Source organism: Engystomops pustulosus, chromosome 4 (genome assembly GCF_040894005.1).
Source record: "Engystomops pustulosus chromosome 4, aEngPut4.maternal, whole genome shotgun sequence".
In the NCBI taxonomy this organism is placed as follows: domain Eukaryota; kingdom Metazoa; phylum Chordata; class Amphibia; order Anura; family Leptodactylidae; genus Engystomops; species Engystomops pustulosus.
In genome coordinates this window covers 151000788-151022379 of record NC_092414.1, presented here as the reverse complement: position 1 = coordinate 151022379, position 21592 = coordinate 151000788, and the positions used below count along the sequence as shown (strand labels likewise).

The 21592-nt window shown below is 40.2% G+C and overlaps 1 protein-coding gene across 3 annotated transcripts in view; it reads left to right on the top strand.

Moving 5' to 3' along the window:
* The window catches only part of LOC140127418 (neuronal acetylcholine receptor subunit alpha-7), a 144261-nt gene extending 126334 nt beyond the window's left edge, over positions 1–17927 (top strand). For 2 of the 3 annotated variants that reach the window (XM_072148095.1, XM_072148096.1), the window contains 5 exons: positions 1099–1266; positions 2508–2702; positions 4003–4089; positions 4814–4923; positions 15353–17927. In XM_072148095.1, coding sequence (XP_072004196.1) covers positions 1099–1266; positions 2508–2702; positions 4003–4089; positions 4814–4923; positions 15353–15877 — 1085 coding nt within the window. In that variant the 3' untranslated portion in view covers positions 15878–17927. The remainder of the gene's footprint in view (positions 1–1098; positions 1267–2507; positions 2703–4002; positions 4090–4813; positions 4924–15352) is intronic. The other variant, XM_072148094.1, reaches the window with a different exon arrangement.
* Positions 17928–21592: the final 3665 nt, after the last annotated feature.

The window sequence follows — 21592 nt, the reverse complement described above, 5'->3', positions numbered from 1 at the left end:
AAGTACAGACTTGAACAGTGAACCCAAAGCTACACTAACCCAGCTGTCCCAACCTCTTGAGACTTTTTTCTAACTCACATCACACTCAGAGCATCTGGAGGGGGAACAACTCTTCTGTTGAGAGTGTGGTGCAGAGACCTTTACCAATGGAGGTAAGATAGCCTCAGTCAGTGCAAAAAAGGAGAGTTGCCATGCTATTGGATGCTGATGAGGTCTGTTGTGGACTTCGCTCAGACAGCTGGGAGTACTATAACTGTGTCCCATAGTTGCCCTGTCAGCAGCTGAACCAAGGTCCATTCCAGTGACTACAGGAGGGGTAGCAGAGTCATCCAGGGCAAGTGTGATCCGTACACCCCGGCTATTATCTTAAAGCAGCTACCAAATAGTCTCCTTGATGCCAGAATACACAGTATAGAGTAACACTAATTTCTGTTATGAATTTTGACATGCCAAGCTCAAAAGGTTGGCCATCACTGCCATACCTGCTTGCCTATCCTATCCTAGAAGGTATGTGTCAACTGCATCAAAGTGAAACACAGAAATGGAAAAGAGGATAAACAAACACAAAAAATTGGTGGTACAAATACAGGTCAAAACCAAGAGGACAATGTAGTACAGATTTAAGAGCCAAACAGGTGGTAAGAAAACAAGCCAAAGAATATGGAAGTCCATATGGCAAGTTCTGTGGGTCATTATTATGAGAAATCAGTCCAGGCCCAGAAATTGACAGTTCCTTGAAATGCAGATAAACCTGACTAGAAGTGGAGAATGTGAGTGGAGGAGGCATCTGTCCTTCACAGCTAGCTTAACTATCATGAACACCCCTTTCAAATACCATACCCCTTTTTCTTGTGGATATCATAAAGGGTCCCTTTCTATTAACAAATTTGGTACCAAGTGTCTGAGAGCCAGTGGATGAAGACTAGCAAATAGTCTGTTCTTCATGCATAGAAATGTGCCCAATATCTTCTTTTGGCAAAAATATTTCCCTGTTCGATATGTCCTTTTAAAATTAATATAAAACATGCTTGTAATAACTTTTCTATAAGTAGGAGCTGCTCTGGAACTTAACATTCTCTTTACTTTATGTGTCCGTAGGAATATTCAAAAGCTCATGCTACATAGATGTTCGCTGGTTTCCTTTTGATATTCAGAAATGTAAACTGAAGTTTGGATCTTGGACCTATGGAGGATGGTCTCTGGATCTACAGATGATAGAAGCTGACATTTCTGAATATATCTCTAATGGAGAGTGGGATCTTGTTGGTATGCTTTGAATGTATTACTTTATTGCTTTTTATACTTTTTAATGAATATTTGGCTTATAAGTACTGTCCTTATCATTCTCATTGTACGTGGCTGCCATTGCAGTTTGTATACCGTTTGTCCTTTAATAGACTATTAACATTATATTTTTCATAGAAAGGTCAAAAGTTATGACACCCCTCTAGGGAAAAAACCCATGCACTATTTACTTATATAACATTGAACATGTGGTACCCAATTCACGGGACAATTGCCTATAAAAACATTGGCAAAGGCAGTCTGTATGACCTCTTTATTTTCTTTTTGGTGACAAATTATGTACACCCCCTTTTCCCCTAGTCTGGATGTATCGAGACAATGGGGCTTATTTAGTAAGGTCCCACGGCCGGATTTCCATTGGGTATTCCGACATTTTCAGGGATCGCGCCAGGGATTGTGTCGCACATGATTGGATTTTGGCGCATTGGTGCCAGCTTTCACGCGAAGCAAATAGAGGGGCAGGCCATCGGACAATCCAACGGATTCGGACAACGCATGGGATTTAACATGTCAAATTGTGTCGCAAGACATGCACTCCCATACACCAGGAAGAAGAAGGTGAACTCCAGTGGACCTCAGCAGGGAAGCGACACATGTAGGATTTCGAGCACACGATCTTGGTGAATCGCGTTAGACTACATCCTCGTCGGACAGTCCAGATTGGGGATCGCGACAGGACAGGGTAAGTAAATGTGCCCCAATATGTATGCTTTAGGTACAGTGCAGTTGCGAGGAGCAAGAAACTCCCTGCTCCCCACTCTGGCTCAGCCCAGCCCCGATCACACCCCTACATGCCCACTGGAGAAACTAGTCATAATACTTGGCCATGCAATAATTTCAGTGCTTGTACTCCAGAAAACCAGCATACAAGTTCTGATAGTTGACTTCAATGGTGCAGAGTAGGAGATGCAAAGAAGCCACACTTCTTTGGCCAATGTATTTGGATTTGGGGTGAGAAAGTGGATAAAGCAATGTCTAGTTATTAGCCTGTCTTCCTGTGTATTTATTATATTTTCAAGCACATTTTCAGCTATAGTTACAGCTATAGTAACTGGAAAGTCTATTTCCTCTCTACATATATTTCTATAAAAAAGTTATTATTAATTAATATAAAATAAGATCTAAATGTATTATTTTAATCTACTGATTAATTATTAGTGGAATTAGACAATAAATGACAAAGAAATGTATTTCCTCTGCAGGAGTCCCAGGGAAACGGAGTGAAAGTTTTTATGGATGCTGTAAGGAACCATATCCAGATGTGACATTTACTATAACAATGAGACGAAGGACACTATATTATGGACTAAATCTTCTAATTCCCTGTGTCCTGATATCTGCGCTTGCCTTGCTTGTGTTCCTTCTTCCAGCAGACTCTGGAGAGAAGATCTCACTTGGTAAACATGCAGTTAATGGAAAATAGCGTTGACTTTCATAGGACCTGCAAAGTATAGACATTTGAAATCTAGATTTGAGAATACACTTAGGTAATTATACGGAAAGCAGCGCTATTATGCAGCACGATGCAGCAGTCACTCTTATTTATACAGGGCGCTCCATTGCAAGGCATCCTTCATATACGAGTGGAATCTTCTCATAAACCTACATTTTTTCTATAAATACATCAGTTACAATGCAGACAGTTTGTTCTGTATATAGGGATATATTTTATGCAGGAAAGCATTTTGTGGATGCTTTATGGGCTCTGCAAGGCAGCCAGGTTTTCGTTACGAGAATCTTGAGTTGGGAGTTAAACAGAATTATTAAGATTTGAAGCAGAAACATTCAGGAGGAGGCATTTTTACTCTCCTAGAATGAAATGTTGCCCTAAGAAGCTAATATTAGAACGCTATGTACATTAAGCAAATTGCTCTCACTCAGCCGTAGGCAATGATTACTAAAAGTTTGTAATGTATTCACTTTACTGATTGGGTCCCTAAGCTGAGAACTGTTTACACAGGCATGGCATACAGTGGGTCATGCTCTAGATATATGCAATATATTCATAGACCTTCTGCAGGGGTAAAAGTCTTTGGAAAAAAAAAGTATTGATAAAATGATAAAACATTAAAGTACAACAGTACCATCTAAATAATGCATGATAAAATGGGGACACTTACCCATAAATCCAGTAACGGTGGCTGTGGTAATCTTCTTATATTTGTTATCCATGGCCTCCCCCCTTATAAAATTAACTCACTATGCTAATAAGCTCAAAGGACTCTGGTGGGTATTTCCAGAGCTCCTCAGCTTCACAGGCTTTTAAAATGATCAGAGCAGGTCTCCCTTCCCCCGGCACTTCCTGCTGGTGCTAGATTTCACAGGCAGAGGAAAAAAGGGAGAGACACATGTTCTACTCTTTGTAACAGCCTGTGAATCAACAGCACGGAGCAGCTTTGGTAACATCCTTCATTAGCATAATTTTAAACATTGATTTTAGAAAGAAGGAGGCCATGGATAACAAAGATAAGAAGATTACCAAAGTCACAGTTCCCGGAACTATGAGTAAGTGCCCCTGGTTTATCATTCTTGATTTTAAGTAGTCATAGTTGCCGCAACACATTTATATGCTGAGGTATCATACGATATGGCCCCTGGTTTTATATTGGGAACAATATAAGCTAAACAGCTTTCTAGGATTAATGTGCCAAAATTTCTCCTGTTGCTGTTTCACTTCTCTATTTTCTTTACTTTTAGGTATAACTGTACTTTTATCTCTCACCGTATTCATGTTGCTAGTGGCAGAGATAATGCCAGCCACCTCGGATTCTGTCCCATTAATAGGTAATATTAATTATTTATGCAGACAAAATACATATAGCTACATCGTGAATAGAAATGTAGACTAGAGGAGAAAGCAATACCAACCTTCATGAATCCCCAAGCAGAGATTCCTCTACTCCAATCATCTGGTAATTAAAAGATAGTTTGTCATTGTATTTCTGTATTCACTCTGCATAGAGTGGAGATAAAGTAATGCCCTATTTATGATGTGCCTAAGAAAACTTGAACAATTAAGCAATAATCTAATGAGGTTGCATGTGGAAAGATACAGCAGGAAAAGCAGTCATAATCTAGATTAAGACAAGGCATTTGGCAGTTCAGTGCAATGGGATTTTCACAGCATAAATAAGTGATGTTAAGCTAGGTTTACATTACTATCAAAAGTTAGTTGTTCTCTTCCATTATAGCGGATGATCAATGTAAAACTAAATACTGATACACACAGAGGACCTTCAGTTTAGTATTATTAGTCAATGGCTTCCATGCACAGAAGGCTATCTTCTGTCCTGCTTCCATAACCCTGTAGGAGGCTACACTAAGAAAAAATATAAAGGTAAAATGGCAGTTTGATGATATGAAAAATATCTAATGTGACACTTTATATTTTCAAGTATGTTTTGCCCCCATTGTCATCTACAGATCACTTCCTGACTATTACCATAAGGTAAAATAATTTGGATGTCTAAGAAGTTCTTGTCTTTTATTGTTTTGTTGTGTTTTTCAGCGCAGTACTTTGCCAGTACAATGATAATTGTCGGCCTCTCAGTGGTTGTAACAGTTATTGTTCTACAATATCATCATCATGACCCACATGGAGGAAAAATGCCAAAATGGGTATGTTATCCAATTTCTAAATATTGTAAGAAGATTGTGAAAAAAAACTACCCAATAAAGCTCCAGCTCCAATAAAGGGGTCAGTGGACTTCTGTTCTTGAAATAGAAGGGGGGGTCTTAGAGGTGGGACCCTCATCTTTCAAATATTTATGAAATATGCTGGGAATATTAAGCACTGTTCATGAGACTGTCCCTTAAAGAAAATCTACCATTTGATTTGATGCATTATGAAGCAAACATATACCTTGAGAATGCTGTAGCTACACTGATGCAGCAGCATATCTTGTTTGATCCCTGTGTTGAGTGGTTTTGCTGAAAAAACAATTATGACATTCAGGACCTTGGGAAAGTGAAATGTTTCCTGCAGTACATAAACACATTACACGAAATGTCTGCACTGTTCCAGACAGGACTAATCAACCTGAGCTGAATCACTCATACACAGCAGCTGGTGCAGCAATGAATTACTTCTGCCTGTCAGTGATTACATCAATCTCCTGAGTAGTGCAAGAAAAGAATCGCTGAGCCAAGCAAAGGAGAGACAGAGACTCATTATGCTGATTTTTAAAATTATTTTTTCAGCAAAACCACTCAGCTCAGGGATCAAAAAAGATATGTTTCTGCATCAGTGTAGCTACAACATTCTCGAGGTATGTTTGGTTCATAATTCATCAAATGGTAGATTTTCTTCTTTATTTTTTGAAAATGGCATAAATAGATCTGACACATTCACACCTGTCTCAATTGTTGTCTGTTGAACTATTTTCTCTTTCTTTTAATAGCAATTTTCTTATATCTTCCATAATTTGGTCAGGGATGCAAAAATATTTAGCCACAGGAAATGATGATAATGAGAGCTTATTCTTGTACTAAGTTTATGGCCTGTTTCACCAACATATTGCCAAACAATAGGACATCTGATGCAAAAAATGACCGTATATACTCGAGTATAAGCCAACCTGAGTACAGGGTATCAGAGTGAACATAGCTGTGCAGACATGTACCAGTAGAAACTAAAATCAAAGAAAATAGGTTAATGCTTTCCAAAAGCTGTCTACCAAAGTATATCTGGGCACTGGTGCTATGTATCGTCCTTGCTGCTCAAGTATAAACCTAGTGTGGGAAATGCATTGGTCACAGCCTCCAACCAGTAGATAGACAGCAAGCCTCCAATATATAGACAGCCACCACATGTCCGTAGATAATATATTAGGTCTGCACTCCCAAATTTCCTGGTTCGTCTGATCCAGGGATCCAACCCCATGTAAAGTAAAATTGGGACCACGCACTCCAATGGGATTTAAAATGCATTTAATATCTTCAAATTGATAGATTACAGCAGTAATACTTGTGTGATGTTACAGCCACAAGGGCCTTTCTCAAAACACTGTAAATCGAACAGCAAGCACGATACATAGCACCAGGGCCCAGATAAACTTTAGTAGACAGCTTTTGGTAAGCATTAACCTGTTTTCTTTGATTTTAGATTCTACTGTTATATGTCTGCACAGCTATGTTCACTCTGATACCCTGTAGTTTTACTAGTGTCATGTACTGATGTTAACTAAAATTGTTGATGGACCTGGTTCGAAGGACCTTATACTATTACCATGTTCAACTGATTACACAGAGATTATATGGATGCTGCTTGAATTGTTCCACTATAATGTATATATGTATAGATGTACCCTATATCCACTAGTATATTTTATGATAATATTGATTTTGTATATATGTTTTATTTACAGTGTTTACTGCTGTAATCTAGCACTTTGAAGATATTAAATGCATGTTAAAACACATTGGAGTGCGTGGTCCCAATTTTACTTTAGCCAGCACATGTCCCCCAGTATATAGCCAGCAGCCCATGTCCCTCAGTATATAGCCAGCAGCCAACTAGTATATAACCAGCCCCCTGACCCCTAGTATATAGCCAGCCCCTGCTCTCTAGCATATAGCCAGCTCCTGCTCCCGAGTATATAGCCAGCAGCCCCCTAGTATATAGCCAGTACCTGCCCCCTAGAATACAGCCAGCAGACCTCTAATATATAGCCAGCCCATGCCCCCTTGTATATAGCCAGTGCCATCCCTCTAGTATATAGCCATCGCCAGCCCCCTGCCCCGAGTATGCCCAGCCTATAAAAAAAAAATTCTCTACCCGGGTCCTCTTCTGTCTTCTGAAGCTCTGGCTGTGGGTCCCTGCGCGCTGCGATCGCATATACCATGACGTCAGCCGCTTGCTGACATCATAGTGTATGCCGATGGCGGCATGCACACTATGATGTTGGCAAGTGGCTGACATCATCATGTGTGCGATGCAGCGAGCGGGGACCTGAAGATGGAGGTAAAGCATCAGAAGACAAAAAAGGACCTGTGGAGGCCGTTGTGAAAAAAGTGAGTACAGAGGGTTTTTGTGCTAGACTCAAGTGTAAGCAGAGTTAGGGTGTTTAGCACATTTATTGTGCTGCAAAACTCAGCTTATATTTGAGTATATGCGGATATTGAGGAGAATTTATTAAGATTGGCGACAGATTTACTATATTTGTCTTTGGCTTTTCAGTAAGTATAAAGGTTTGCTTTTTGGGACGAAAGGACAGCGTCACCAATTAAAAAATGCTACATATGTCAAGAAAAAAGCCAGTGTGTCATCAGGCAAAGTATAGTACAACAATAAAAAAATCTTTATTAATCTTAGGTTACATACAAGACATACAAGAAGACTCAAAGTTAAAATCACTTAAAACGTACCAAGTACATATATAAGATGCAATGTTGGATACACATGTTAGTATAAACCAACCACACCCCCTCATACATAGGATAAAGTACTACTGAAGTAATCTGTAAACATCTGACTGTGTGTGCTGGTTAGGCCAAAGTATGGAAAAATAAAGTCAAGGTACCTATAACAAAGAAGTCAGTAAATCTAGCTACATTACGCTACACACTGAACCACAGTGTTCCGGTCAGGAAGTGAGGGGTCAATCTGTATAGCAGCGAAGTAGTGGTGGAGTGGTACAGATTGACCCCTCACTTCCTGACCGGAACACTGTGGTTCAGTGTGTAGCGTAATGTATTTAAGCTAGATTTACTGACTTCTTTGTTATAGGTACCTTGACTTTATTTTTCCATACTTTGGCCTAACCAGCACACACAGTCAGATGTTTACAGATTACTTCAGTAGTACTTTATCCTATGTATGAGGGGGTGTGGTTGGTTTATACTAACATGTGTATCCAACATTGCATCTTATATATGTACTTGGTACGTTTTAAGTGATTTTAACTTTGAGTCTTCCTTGTATGTCTTGTATGTAACCTAAGATTAATAAAGATTTTTTCATTGTTGTACTATACTTTGCCTGATGACACACTGGCTTTTTTCTTGACATATGAATTAATTGGTTATTAGTGTGTCGGCAATAGCTATATTTGATTAGGCTGTGCTAGGTCACTGTTTGTGTTTGCCAATTAAAAAATGCTGGTAATATCATGATTGACACTGTTAATCCTCCAGTGAATATTATAATTTTTTATTTTCTCATTTACCTTGTATAATACTACAGCTTGGTAGTTATGAAGAAGGTATGATGGGCAGGAGAGACACTTTTTTCCTGCTGGACGATATCTTGAAATATTAATAAGAAAATGACTTTAGCTCCATCTAAATAAAGCATATTTGTAAATCCATTGGAAACACTTTTCCTCCTGATGTGTCTTCAAATTACCTCTTGCTTAGTGATTGTAGGATACAGCATGGGGTTACAGTATTCCTAAAGCGCATGTGGTTGCAAGTGCAATTAAAGATGACTTGCTTACAAACAGGAAGGAAAATCAGCACGAGAAGGATAATTTTAACTAGTACAGTATAATTTAAAATATCCTGCTTTCTGTTCATGTATGAAAACATTTACATATACATTTGTAAGCTTTGCAACAAATTACACTACAAACAGCAGAACTGCAAACAGACATTGATTCTGTCTCACAGTATGGAAATTCTGTCTCCCTTATATTTGTCTCCCTTGTATCTGTCTCCCTTGTATGGAAATTCTGTCTCCCCTATATTTGTTTCCCTCGTATCCGTCTCTCTTGTATGGAGATTCTGTTTCCCTTGTATTTGGATCAGTTATGCTGATGCTTAATGGGAACAAGTATTAATTATCTTATGTTCCTTTACATATATTGGATCTATAAACAAATAGGTTTAATTAGAAACCCTGAAGCCAGTATCTACAGGATTGAATTGAAGAGGGGTTACTGAACTTAGAAAAAGAAGTCTAGATTTTTACTTGAAATGTTTAAACATTTTTAACTTGTTCCTGAAATTTACATCTAAGTTTTAAAAATTTGCAAACATGTGGTTGTTTTTAGATAAAAAAGGAAAACCCTTTTCATATTCTGAAACATTCCCATAGACCTTACAAATTAGAGATACATCAAGACCAGAGGTATCCAACTCATTTTCTACAAGTGCCACATCAGTTATATGGATGCTTCAAAGGGATGATTGTAATTGTAAGATTGTATACACTATAACTACTTCCTAGCAGTTAACCCATTCATGACTGGTGGGAGCTCATTATCCCAATTGAAAGCCTCAGCAAATGGCAATTATTTTCAGATGGATTTAACTGCGCTGATATCGCTATGGAAAGTTATATTTTTTTTCCAGCCTTAAAATTTAGGATCCTTTTTGTAGTATTGCAAACCTTTTCTAAATTATGTGTCCTAGCAATAATTATTGGACTGTAAAAGCAGCTTATTTATTTTAATTGAATGTTTGACACTGAAACATTGAATTCTCAAAATTTTAAGACAAATCCCTGTAAATTCATGCACGATTAACTAAACGATCCATAATACATGTTCCTAAATTTTTTTAGTTCAAAACAATTAATCTAATCTTGTAATTTTATTTAAAATTTATCCAATTTCTGTCACAGCACGACTTAAACTCAATTCCAGTGCACTGGTCTAGACGTAAAATAGTAATGCTACAGTCACATTTAAGAAACACTCAACACAAAGATATTTATACAGGAAAGTTTCCTGCAGACACCACAATTGAGTGAAAGGTGGAAAGAATTATAACACTGGTGAAGATCGCGTGCGTATCTACGAGGTCGGGGCTCCTTAGTAGATTCAGCAAACTGTGATCCAGTGGGCGGTGGGGGGGGGGGGTTGCATAATGACCTGTCATTTTTATTTATACACATTTGGGTTTATAAAGTATTAAATTGCAAAATGTGAACTTGGGGATTGTTTTTTCCTTCATTTTGTTTTACGTTTGTCATACAAGATAAATACAATCCTCCACCATGACCTAGTAATTTAACACAGGCAGCCCTGAGTTCCTTCAGTGAACCACAGGCTGCTATGTGATTTCACTGGCTTTTACTAAGCCCTGGGGCTGGGCTTGAGTTGTATGACACTAGGTCCTACAATCTGCCTAAAAGATATGTTTTAAGTGGGTGCTGCTCTCCACTGGACTAGCAATACTGTATTACATTAAACATCATGCACCCAGAGACCATGTCCAGTGATTCAAGATTTCATGTTACCATATACTCTTACCTCTGCATGTCCTAGTTGATTTGATTGGTAACAAACCTGCCTAATCCCCAAAAATGAGGCACGCAGGTCCAAGTTAAATTGTACACGACATTCACTGACAGAGTGAATTCCTTTTTCTAAAAAAACAAAATAGAACCCAAAAGTTAAATCAAATAACATTGTATATCAAAATATCACATTTTAATAAAATCCTTTAAAATTAAATTTGTATTGAAAGAAGACACACACCAATAAAGACCAATCTTTCTCCTTATTGGTCAGAGGTCGGATAGTGCAGTTAAAGAGAATATACATCAACTTCATATAAATTTATATCATTACATGTGATCAATGTTTTAAGTGTATAAAGTGTTGGTGATATAAAAATTCCAAATACATTATATATATAGTCTTTGCATAAAGATATACGGTAATTTTTATTTTATTATTTTACTATCCATCATATCTATCTCCTATCTTATATCATCTATCTAGCTATCCATATATAATTTACTTTATATTTATGCATCTATAAATCTATCAATAAATCTAGATCATCTTTCATATTTATCATCAATCTAACTAGCATCTGTATATCTCCTATAAAATTCTCCTACATTCCCATATTACAGATTACCAGCCCTGGTGCACATTTCTTCTACACAGGCCAGTGATATGTTGTCCATTTTTTACATACCGTATATACTCGAGTATAAGCCGACCCGAGTATAAGCCGAGACCCCTAATTTCAACACAAAAAAACTGGGAAAACCTATTGACTCGAGTATAAGCCGAGGGTGGGAAATGCATTGGTTACAGCCTCCCAGTATATAGTCTGCCAGCCCCTGTAGCATACAGCCTGCCCAACCCCTGTAGCATGCAGCCTGCCCAGCCCCTGTAGTAGGAAAAAAAATAACACTGTACTCATCTTTCCGACGTCCCCCATAGGTCCTCTTCTGTCTCAGACTGTCTCAGACAGAAGAGGACCTATGGGTGACGTCAGAAAGGTGAGTTTTGTCTTTGTTGTTAGTTGACTCGAGTATAAGCCGAGTTAGGGTTTTTGAGCACAAATTTGGTGCTGAAAAACTAGGCTTATACTCGAGTATATAAGGTAGTTATTCTCTTTTAGTTAATTCCTTAAATGACAGGCATTTAAGGAATTGACATTGGTAAAGCCTAAAATAACCAATTTTTAACAGCCTATCGCATTTAAAATGAACCATGAAAATCCTAATGATGTGGCAGATTAATCAAAATCCCAGGAAAACAGAAGTTTTTCATGCATAAACCTCTTTTTTCTATTTGGACTCTTAGGGGCATGTTCAAAGCAGAGCGAGAAATAAATTGCATGTCCCCCTTTCTAATATTCTACTTTGTTCAAAAATCAAATACTATTCATTGCAATAAATGTGCAATTATAAAGCCATCAAGAAGGGTGGAAAAACACTTTTGCTAATGACTTTATATTGCTTGATGATTATTTTGATGTATGTTACATTTGTACTTTTTGTAAATGACTGTATTCATAGATATAGAAAGACCTAAACTAAGATCCTCTGCTTTTCATAACTGGAGAATAATTAGAAATGTATTAATCTTCATTAATGCCAAATGTCAAGTCTCGAATTTCCTGTTAAGTCAAGGAAAAATTCTGCTTTATTCCTGAAGTTAAAATATATTGTATATATCTTAGTAAGGCCCGTTAGATATGATATCTGTACTACATGATGTAGTTACTGCAAGTCTAAATGTAAATTGTTTCCATATAATGAAATTATTGAGTAACATAAAGCCTAAACTTGTGAAGTGAAGAAGAACTATAGACGAAAAATGAAAATTTCAATGAAAAACTACAACTGACAACGTTGCATACAATTATATATATATATCACCATAATGTCAGTCACCCATATTTACTGATTGATTGTTCCCAGGCTAAAAGCACTGACTGAAAATTAATATTTTCTCCAAATTCTGAATGCTAGTGTGTGTCTTGAAAGGCTGTACTTTCTGTCTCCATCTTTATTTAATGCAAAAATATTAATACTCACTGCAAGCAGAAGCTGCGCCTATGAGTTCAGAGACAAAGAGACATTAAAGATGAATAATATGATTCTCCATCTTTACAAAAGCCTCAGTATTGTGGCTATGGATAGAGGTTCCTGAATACAGACCTTGACTTGTTTATATTTTTTATAGCCTAAAGAACTAGTTCTCTTTGAGTTATCAAGATGAAAATGTGACTCTAAAATTTTTTTAGTTGAATTCCCACACAAATTTTCCAAATGGCCAATAATAAGATAGCTTCAGGACTTACCATAGGATTCAGAATGAAGTCCACAAAGCACCACATCCATGGTTTTCACCACATCCTTGGCTGATTGGATCCTTTTAATATGTGGTCTTTGTGAGTAATGTGTTAATTGAATAGACAGCATCCGCATTCCTAGTTCCCAGGGATACAGGGCCTCTGGCCTTAAAATTGTATAGTCATGTAAATGCGTTTTCTGTGTTTTTAAGACATCTCTACTGTTCTTAAAGGGGTTGTGTCACCATAGCAAATGGCTGTAATTGAGCCCAGTGCATCGTGACAAGTACTTTCACCATTTACACTTATTACAAAATATGCAGGCTTACTGAGATAACTCCTTTTGTCCTGGTTGCTGGCGCCCTCTAGTGGTAGCTGTGTCCCGTCCTGAGCAACAGCTGATCTGGCCGAGTCTGCGCACAAACATTCCACCAGCTGCTCTGCACTACAGATCACTCCACACTGAGAGATCACCTGACACACTGCAGCCAATAGGAAGTGAGAAATGGGGGCAGAGAGCTCAGCCGTCTACACCAGTGAATGAGGTGATTTCCACTGCTCCACAGTTGCTTCCAGCAGCAGATACAAGGTAACTGCAGACATACATGACTATCTGCTGCACAGAGGAGTCCCCCCTAACATGGATCATAGCAATGCAGCAGTCCTCTCCTCCCTCCACCATTAGTCAGGTCACACAGGAGCTTCCAGCAGCAGATACAAGGTAACTGCAGACATACATGACTATCTGCTGCACAGAGGAGTCCTCCCCTAATATGAGTTATAGCAATATAGCAGCCCTTCCTCCCTCCACCATTAGTCAGGTCACACAGGAGGCTGCAGAGATAACCCAAGTAACAGGCTGAGCTCTGATCTCTCCTGATGCATCTCCTGTACTCTCCACCATTCACTGTCCCTCCATGTTACACTGCTGTCCTGTGCCTGACTAGCAGGGAAGTAGCTAAAGATCAGTAACATGTGAGAAGCTGTCACCTATTTATCTATGCATCCATGCATGTCAGCCTGACCGACCATGATGCTGTGAGAATACATAGAACATGTGTACTATGTGCAGTGTCCTGTGTAATGTGCAGGGGGTGCCAGATTCAGGATTTCTGGCGCACGTTCTTCATGAATCTGGTGCCCCTGCACTGCTTTGACAGACTGCACCAACTTTTTTTTGGTGCACTTTTAACATGGGGCGTATGACACATTTCAATTGGACTTCTATTGGATCAGTAATGCAGGGACTATTTGAGCACAGCAGGTGGAAGGAGACTCTGAAGGCTGAGCGCTCTGTAGCGCTGAGGTGAGGTCAGTGAGTTGCCTCTGTCAGTGCTGTGCATGTGCCTGGCCCCTCCCACATCTGCTTCTGTGTGGAGCAGAATAGAGGCTGAACAAGCAGCATAATAACAAATAGAAAGGAATCTTTACTTCCAGGTAACCATTACAAATAGATTTTCGAAATATTTTAACCTCTTTGACAGCTTTTTGCAGTCAATTGTTTCGTGGCATAACCCCTTTAAATAGCATATCTAATAAAGGTTACTTTTTAAATATTTACCTATACCCTGGTGAACTAAATAGGGCTCTGTGGTCGCAAGCCGGGTGACTTTTTGAAAATTCAATTGTTGTATATATGCCCTATCCATCCAATGCTCACAATTAAAAGGGTCAATGTTTTGTCCCCTTTCAGGGATATGGAGATGTAATGTGTTAATTGGTATATTTATTAACCCAGTACCTGATATTTAGCGATCACTCACCTCCACAGGCAGCTGTATCTGTATCCTAAAAACATGTCCTTCTTCCTTCTTACATAGCCCACACCCCATGCCCCTCTTTTTCTGCAGCCTGCACCCCATGTCCCCCTGTCTTTCCAGCAGTACCCCACTCCCCCCTTTTCTCACAGGCCTGCCCGTCCATGCCCATAGAAACTTTGCTTACATTAGTGCCCGTAGAAAATGAGTGGAAAACAGTGAGGGTTAAGGTAAGTTTGTGATGCCAGTACATGCCAGTGTAACATTACCTGGAAAGCGGATAACCTCTTAAGTAACACACAAAAGTAATGCCAGGGTTTATTTTATAAAATATATGTGGCATACTAATTATATTTTTGGAATCCAAACAGATTTTCCCCAGGTGGTAAGTTGCTTTTGATGTAAGAAGAAATATAAAGTATATTGTACTGTACATAATGAACACTACATATACAGAAACAAAGGAGCTAGGGGGAGCAACGTCACAAAGTGATCAATCACACGGATTGCCCTGATCATTTTAAATTAAAATCTTGAGTCATCTCTTCATGAACATGCTGAACTCGGCCTCTGAACTATAATGGTATAACATTGTCAATCTTTACTACGTTGGATACATGAGGTTAGCTTTCATGTTATTTGTCAAATGTAATAAGTAATTGCTTTCATCCTATTGTATGGATATACTTGTATAACAATAACAATATGCAGCAATTCTCGCTGTTCCAAATTGTAAAGCCGAAGGTTAACTACAGCATCTGGATGTACATGAATGACCTTTTTATTTTGTATGTTTCTATTGTTTTCAGACAAGAATAATTCTATTAAACTGGTGTGCATGGTTCCTCAGAATGAAGAGACCAGGAGAAGATAAGGTCAGACCAGTTTGCCAGCATAACAATAAGCAACGGCGTTGTAGCATGGCAAGCGTTGAAGTTAACACTGTAAGTGGTCAACAATCAAGTAATGGGAACATGCTCTATATTGGCTTTCGTGGTTTGGAGGGCATCCATTGCACCCCTACTACTGATTCTGGAGTCATATGTGGCAGGATGGCCTGTTCTCCAACACATGATGAAAACCTTCTTCACCACCCACGACACCAAGAAGGAGAACATGACTTAAGCAAGATTTTGGAAGAGTTGCGATATATTGCTAACAGGTTCAGAGACCAAGATGAGGATGAATCTATATGTAATGAGTGGAAATTTGCAGCATCTGTAGTGGACCGTTTGTGTCTTATGGCTTTTTCTATCTTTACCATCATTTGTACTATTGGAATTTTAATGTCTGCTCCCAATTTTGTAGAAGCTGTGTCTAAAGATTTTGCTTAACTTCAGTTTGTATTTTTTGGAGCCGTGTTTTCCAACAGACTGAACCTTTTCTATACAATCACTGCTCAAAAGGATAATAGATGCTCAAAGATACTTTATGGGGGCTCGCATGACTGTGCATTAGTATCTACTGACACTTTAAAGTGTGTAATTTTTTTTAAATTTATTTTTATTAATTGAGTATTATTTCATTACCTATACAGGGTTTGTGGATACCAGTATAAATGCACAGTAAGTGGAACAATCATGACTTTAGTATTTAGTATGTACTAAACTAAATGACAGCATGTGAGTTGCATTATATTGATTCCATGCCTTTTGAGCACAGACTAATACAGTGATGAGAAGTAGAAAGCTTGAATTCTATGGCTTTGCGAATCAGGACACAATGAAAAATATCTGGTCCCAACATTTTAAAATAAGGTAAATCTTACTTTAGATTGACAACAATACACCAAATATTTTACTCAGTCATCATTTAAAGTGTTAGTGCCATTTCAGTAATTTTATTTACTTTTGGGGAAAAGTTGTGCATACTATTTCTCCAAATTTGCTCCATAGCAACCATGTAAGTGTAGGCTGCTAAGGGAGTTCAGTCTTCAGCCTTCTTCTTGTATGATATGTAGGAAGGAGAGTTTTAGAAGCAGAGGAGGATCTGTAATGTGCTTCCCTGCTGTGTACAAAGCTTGACTTATTGACTTGATTTATAGCTGTCATTTTGCTTTTAAACACACGGCTTTCCTTCCTCACATCGTATGCTCACATCGCTACTGCACACTGCATATATATCCCCTAATCTAGTCGACAGACACTGTCATCTACTTTCTAATACTGTTTTTTCTCAGCATTGCATATGCTACACAATAATGACAGAATTTCCTTAGCAGGGTTGCCATAGAGCAACTTTAACCCCTATGCACGCCACAATGTTATAGTACGTTGTTGTGAAGTTGGGGCCCTATGGAGATTAGTCACAGGTTGAGCTCTATCCATACTGGGCAAACATAGCTGAAATCTGCCTGTCACTGCCATATCGGTTCTGCCGATTGGTGCTGCCATTTTGGATGGCCAGTAGGTGCCCCCACCCTCCCAGTGATGTAATCGGAGGGCGCTTATCAGTTTCCATGACAGTCTGAAGTCTCATAGAAACACTGGCATATACACAATGCACTGCAGTACAGTAGTATTACAGTATATTGTATGAGTCATTAACCCCTTAGCGCTCCGCGCCGTAGCTGTACTGCGCAGCTTCCCACTATTGGCGCTCAGCGCAGTACAGCTACTGCGCGAGCGCATACTATTTTAGAATTGTCACCACGTCGCGAGACGGGGTGACATCGGGCTGAGATTTGGGTGACAGAGGCAGGAGGAGTTCCTGTCTCCGTCACCCGACCAATCAAATCGGTCCCGCCCGCCGATCGCCGTGATTGGCCAGTCAAACCTGACTGGCCAATTACAGCGATTTTAGGCTAAAAAACGTGCTTTTAGCACTTTCCTCTTCCTCCAGCGGCACCATTTTGGTTTGGTATCGCTGGAGAGAGGAAAGAGCGTTACTGTGTGCACCAAAATACACTTTTACACTATAAATAGTGTTCTGATCCTTATCTGATCCCTATTGTTCCCTACAAATTCCCATCCCTATCTGTTTTTTCCTGTGTCCTGTGTGTTCCCTGTGTGATCGCCTTGTGTGATCCCACGTGTCTTCCGTTTTTCCCTGTCTGTCCCTTCTGAACCCAAACGCACTTTTCAGTGCGCTGTGTTAGCGTTGTTCTGCACTGGACGCACTTTTCAGTGCGCCGTGTGAATAGCGCTGCACAGAATCTTTAGCAATCTTAGCGGTAGTTAGTTTGTCTTAGGGCAAGCTAGGTGCATTTGTAGCGCCTTTTTGCGCGGTGCACATAGGTTTTTTTTCGGTGCCTGGTAATATTTTTTTCCAGAACGCCGTAGGTGTACCCGTACTTAGCTATTTTTTGTGTGTGCCATCTGTGCGGCTGGTCCGTGTGGCTTGGTGTGCATTATCTTTTTTTTTTGTGTGCTATCTGTGCGGCTTGTCCGTGTAGTTTAGTGCGCATTATTTTTTTTGTGTGCTATCTGTGCGGCTTGTCCGTGTAGTTTAGTGCGCATTATTTTTTGTGTGTGCCATCTGTGCGGCTTGTCCGGGTAGTTTGGTGTGCATTACCTTTTTTTGTGTGCTATCTGTGCGGCTTGTCCGTGTAGTTTAGTGCGCATTATTTTTTTTGTGTGCTATCTGTGCGGCTTGTCCGTGTAGTTTAGTGCACATTATTTTTTGTGTGCCATCTGTGCGGCTGGTCCGTGTGGCTTGGTGTGCATTATCTTTTTTTTTTGTGTGCTATCTGTGCGGCTTGTCCGTGTAGTTTAGTGCACATTATTTTTTGTGTGTGCCATCTGTGCGGCTTGTCCGTGTAGTTTGGTGCGCATTATCTTTTTTTTTTTGTGTGCTATCTGTGCGGCTTGTCCGTGTAGTTTAGTGCACATTATTTTTTGTGTGTGCCATCTGTGCGGCTTGTCCGTGTAGTTTGGTGCGCATTATCTTTTTTTTTTTGTGTGCTATCTGTGCGGCTTGTCCGTGTAGTTTAGTGCACATTATTTTTTGTGTGTGCCATCTGTGCGGCTTGTCCGTGTAGTTTGGTGTGCATTATATTTTTTTTTTGTGTGCCTGCTAGACGGTTTATCCGTGTAGTTTGGTGCACATTATCTAATTTTTCTTGTTCTCTATTTTTTTTTTGTGTGCAATGTCTCAGAAGACGTACACCGTGTTGGAGGCATATAACATGCTTGCCTCTGACACCGAGTCAGCTAGTGGGGATGATGGTCCCTTTTACCTATCATCATCCTCCTGCTCATCTTCCAGTGACCTGGAAGGACCCCCAAGAAGGCGCCGTAGGGTTCCAGGGACTTCTGCAATTGAAGTGCCTGGGACTTCTGCAGGAGAAGTGCCTGGGACTTCTGCAGGAGAAGTGCCTGGGACTTCTGCAGGAGAAGTGCCTGGGACTTCTGCAGGAGAAGTTTCTGGGACTTCTGCAGGAGAAGCGTCTGGGGCTTCCACTGACCCCACATGGGTAGCCCCAGATAATTATACCCCTCAGGTCCCTGACTTTTTGGGCCATCCTGGCATTAACTTTGACACGACAGGGCTCAGAGCTGTAGACTTTTTAAAGTTTTTTTTTGATGAGGAGCTGCTAAATATTATTATATTTCAGACAAATCTCTACGCTGCACAACATATTGCCCAAAACCCCACGTCCTTTTATGCACAACCCTACAGGTGGACCCCTGTCACTGCAGCAGAGATGCACAAGTATTGGGGCATAATACTCCTTATGGGGATAGTAAAGAAGCCTTCAATCAGGGACTACTGGAGCACAGATATACTGTACCACACCCCCATGTTCCGCATGGCAATGAGCAGGATGCGCTTTGAAGCCATCCATAAGTTTTTGCACTACACTGACAACACACAGTGCCCACCCAGAGGTGACCCCAGTTATGATCGGTTATTTAAGGTCAGGCCCATATTAGATCATTTTAGTGCCAAGTTTGCCCAGGCATATACTCCCGCCAAACATGTGAGCATAGACGAGTCCCTGGTACAATTCAAAGGGAGACTTCAATTCCGCCAGTACCTGCCCAATAAGAGGGCAAGATATGGTGTGAAAATGTATAAGCTGTGCGAAAGTTCATCAGGGTACACATACAAGTTCAGGGTATATGAAGGGAAGGACTCCACTATAGTGCCCCCAGAATGCCCCCCTTCCTGGGTGTTACAGGGAAGATAGTGTGGGATTTAGTGCACCCACTGCTGGACCAGGGCTACCACCTCTACCTGGACAATTTCTACACCAGCACCACCCTGTTCAAGTGCCTCACTTCCAGAAATACTGCGGCATGCGGCACTGTACGCAGAAATCAGAGAGGTCTCCCTAAGTCGCTGCTTGGGCAAAAACTTAAAAGGCACGAAAGCAGGGCACTATGCAGCGACTCTGTATTGTGTGTTAAGTACAAGGACAAGAGAGAGGTCCTTGTATTAACCACAATACATGAGCACACCACCACCCCTGTCCCAGTACGAGGTGCCAGTACAGAAACCCCCAAGCCAGACTGTATTTTAGATTATAACAAATACATGGGAGGGGTGGACTTGTCTGACCAGGTGCTTCAGCCGTACAATGCCATGCGGAAGTCGAGGGTGTGGTACAAGAAGCTGGCCGTGCACATCATGCAGATGGCATTGTATAATGCTTATGTGCTGCATCGATATGCCGGCCAGAGGGGAACTTTCCTGGAATTTCAAGAGATGGTAATAAAGTACTTTCTTTTTGGAGACCAGGAAGGGGGGAGTGCTAGCACATCTGGAAGTGAGGCCACATCACGTATTGTACCAGGGCAGCACTTTCCAGGAGTAGTTCCCCAAACAGCCAGCAAGGGAAGGTCACAAAAGAGGTGCAGGGTGTGCTCCAAAAATGGCATTCGGAAGGACACCATTCATCACTGTGAGACATGCCCAGAAAAACCAGGGTTATGTATGAAAGATTGCTTCCGAATTTATCATACATCCCTGGATTTTTAGAGTACCCTGTTGTTACCCTGACGCACCTTATACATCATGCCGCTTCTTCCATTCTAAGCACTGCCATGTGCCCAGCCTGTAGATTACTGTCCCGTATGCTTTACCCGGGAAAACATGCATCATGATTTTTAGGGTGTTTGTCTCCCATGGCAGCAGCTGGGCACAAAATGACATAATAGATATTTTTTACTATGCACTATCCATTTTGCACTTTTTCAGGGGTCCACCTGTGGGGTTAAAATGCTAACTATACCCCTAGATTAATTCATGGAGGGGTGTAGTTTCCAAAATAGGGTCAGTTCTTAGGGGTTTCTACTGTACTGGCCCCTATTGGCATCTACAAATCTTTCATGATGCCAAAAAGAAAAAAAAAAAGTACAATGTCTGTGCTCCAACAAGTTATTCCCTTTTGAGCCCTGCCGTGTCACCATCCTACAGATTATTGCCTCCTATGGGGTATTGCCCTAACCGGGGTAACCCGCAGAATGATTTTTGATGTGTTTTTCCCCAGTGGCATGAGTTGGGCAAAATACTTTTGTCACTTCAATGGCATATTTGATAAATTGCAATACAACTGTTTCTCTGCACTACTCACTTTGTATTACATTTGAGCCAGCACCTTAGGGGTTAAAATACTCATACAAGCCTACATACATTCTTTGAGGGGTGCCCTTTCCAAAATGGGTTCACTACTTGGGCTTTCTATTGTACTGGTACCTCGGGGGTACCCCCCATTACCAATCTAGTGAAAACGAAGCTTGAAAACCTAAATTGTGCTTCTTTCTTCCTGACCCCTGCCGTGTGCCCAGCCTGTAAATTATTGGCACATGTGTGGTATTGCCGTACTCAGGACAACCCCCAAAATGAATTTTGGGGTGTTTGTCTAAAGTGGCATGGGTTGGGCACAGTATATGAGGCACAAAAATGACTTTTTTGAGATAAAAACACAATTTTTACTCTGCACCATTTACTTTGCATTCAATTTTGACCAGCGTGTTGGGGGTTAAAATGATCATACAAGCCTACATACATTCTTTGAGGGGTGCCCTTTCCAAAATGGGTTCACTACTTGGGAGTTTCTATTGTACTGGTACCTCGGGGGTACCCCCCATTACCAATCTAGTGAA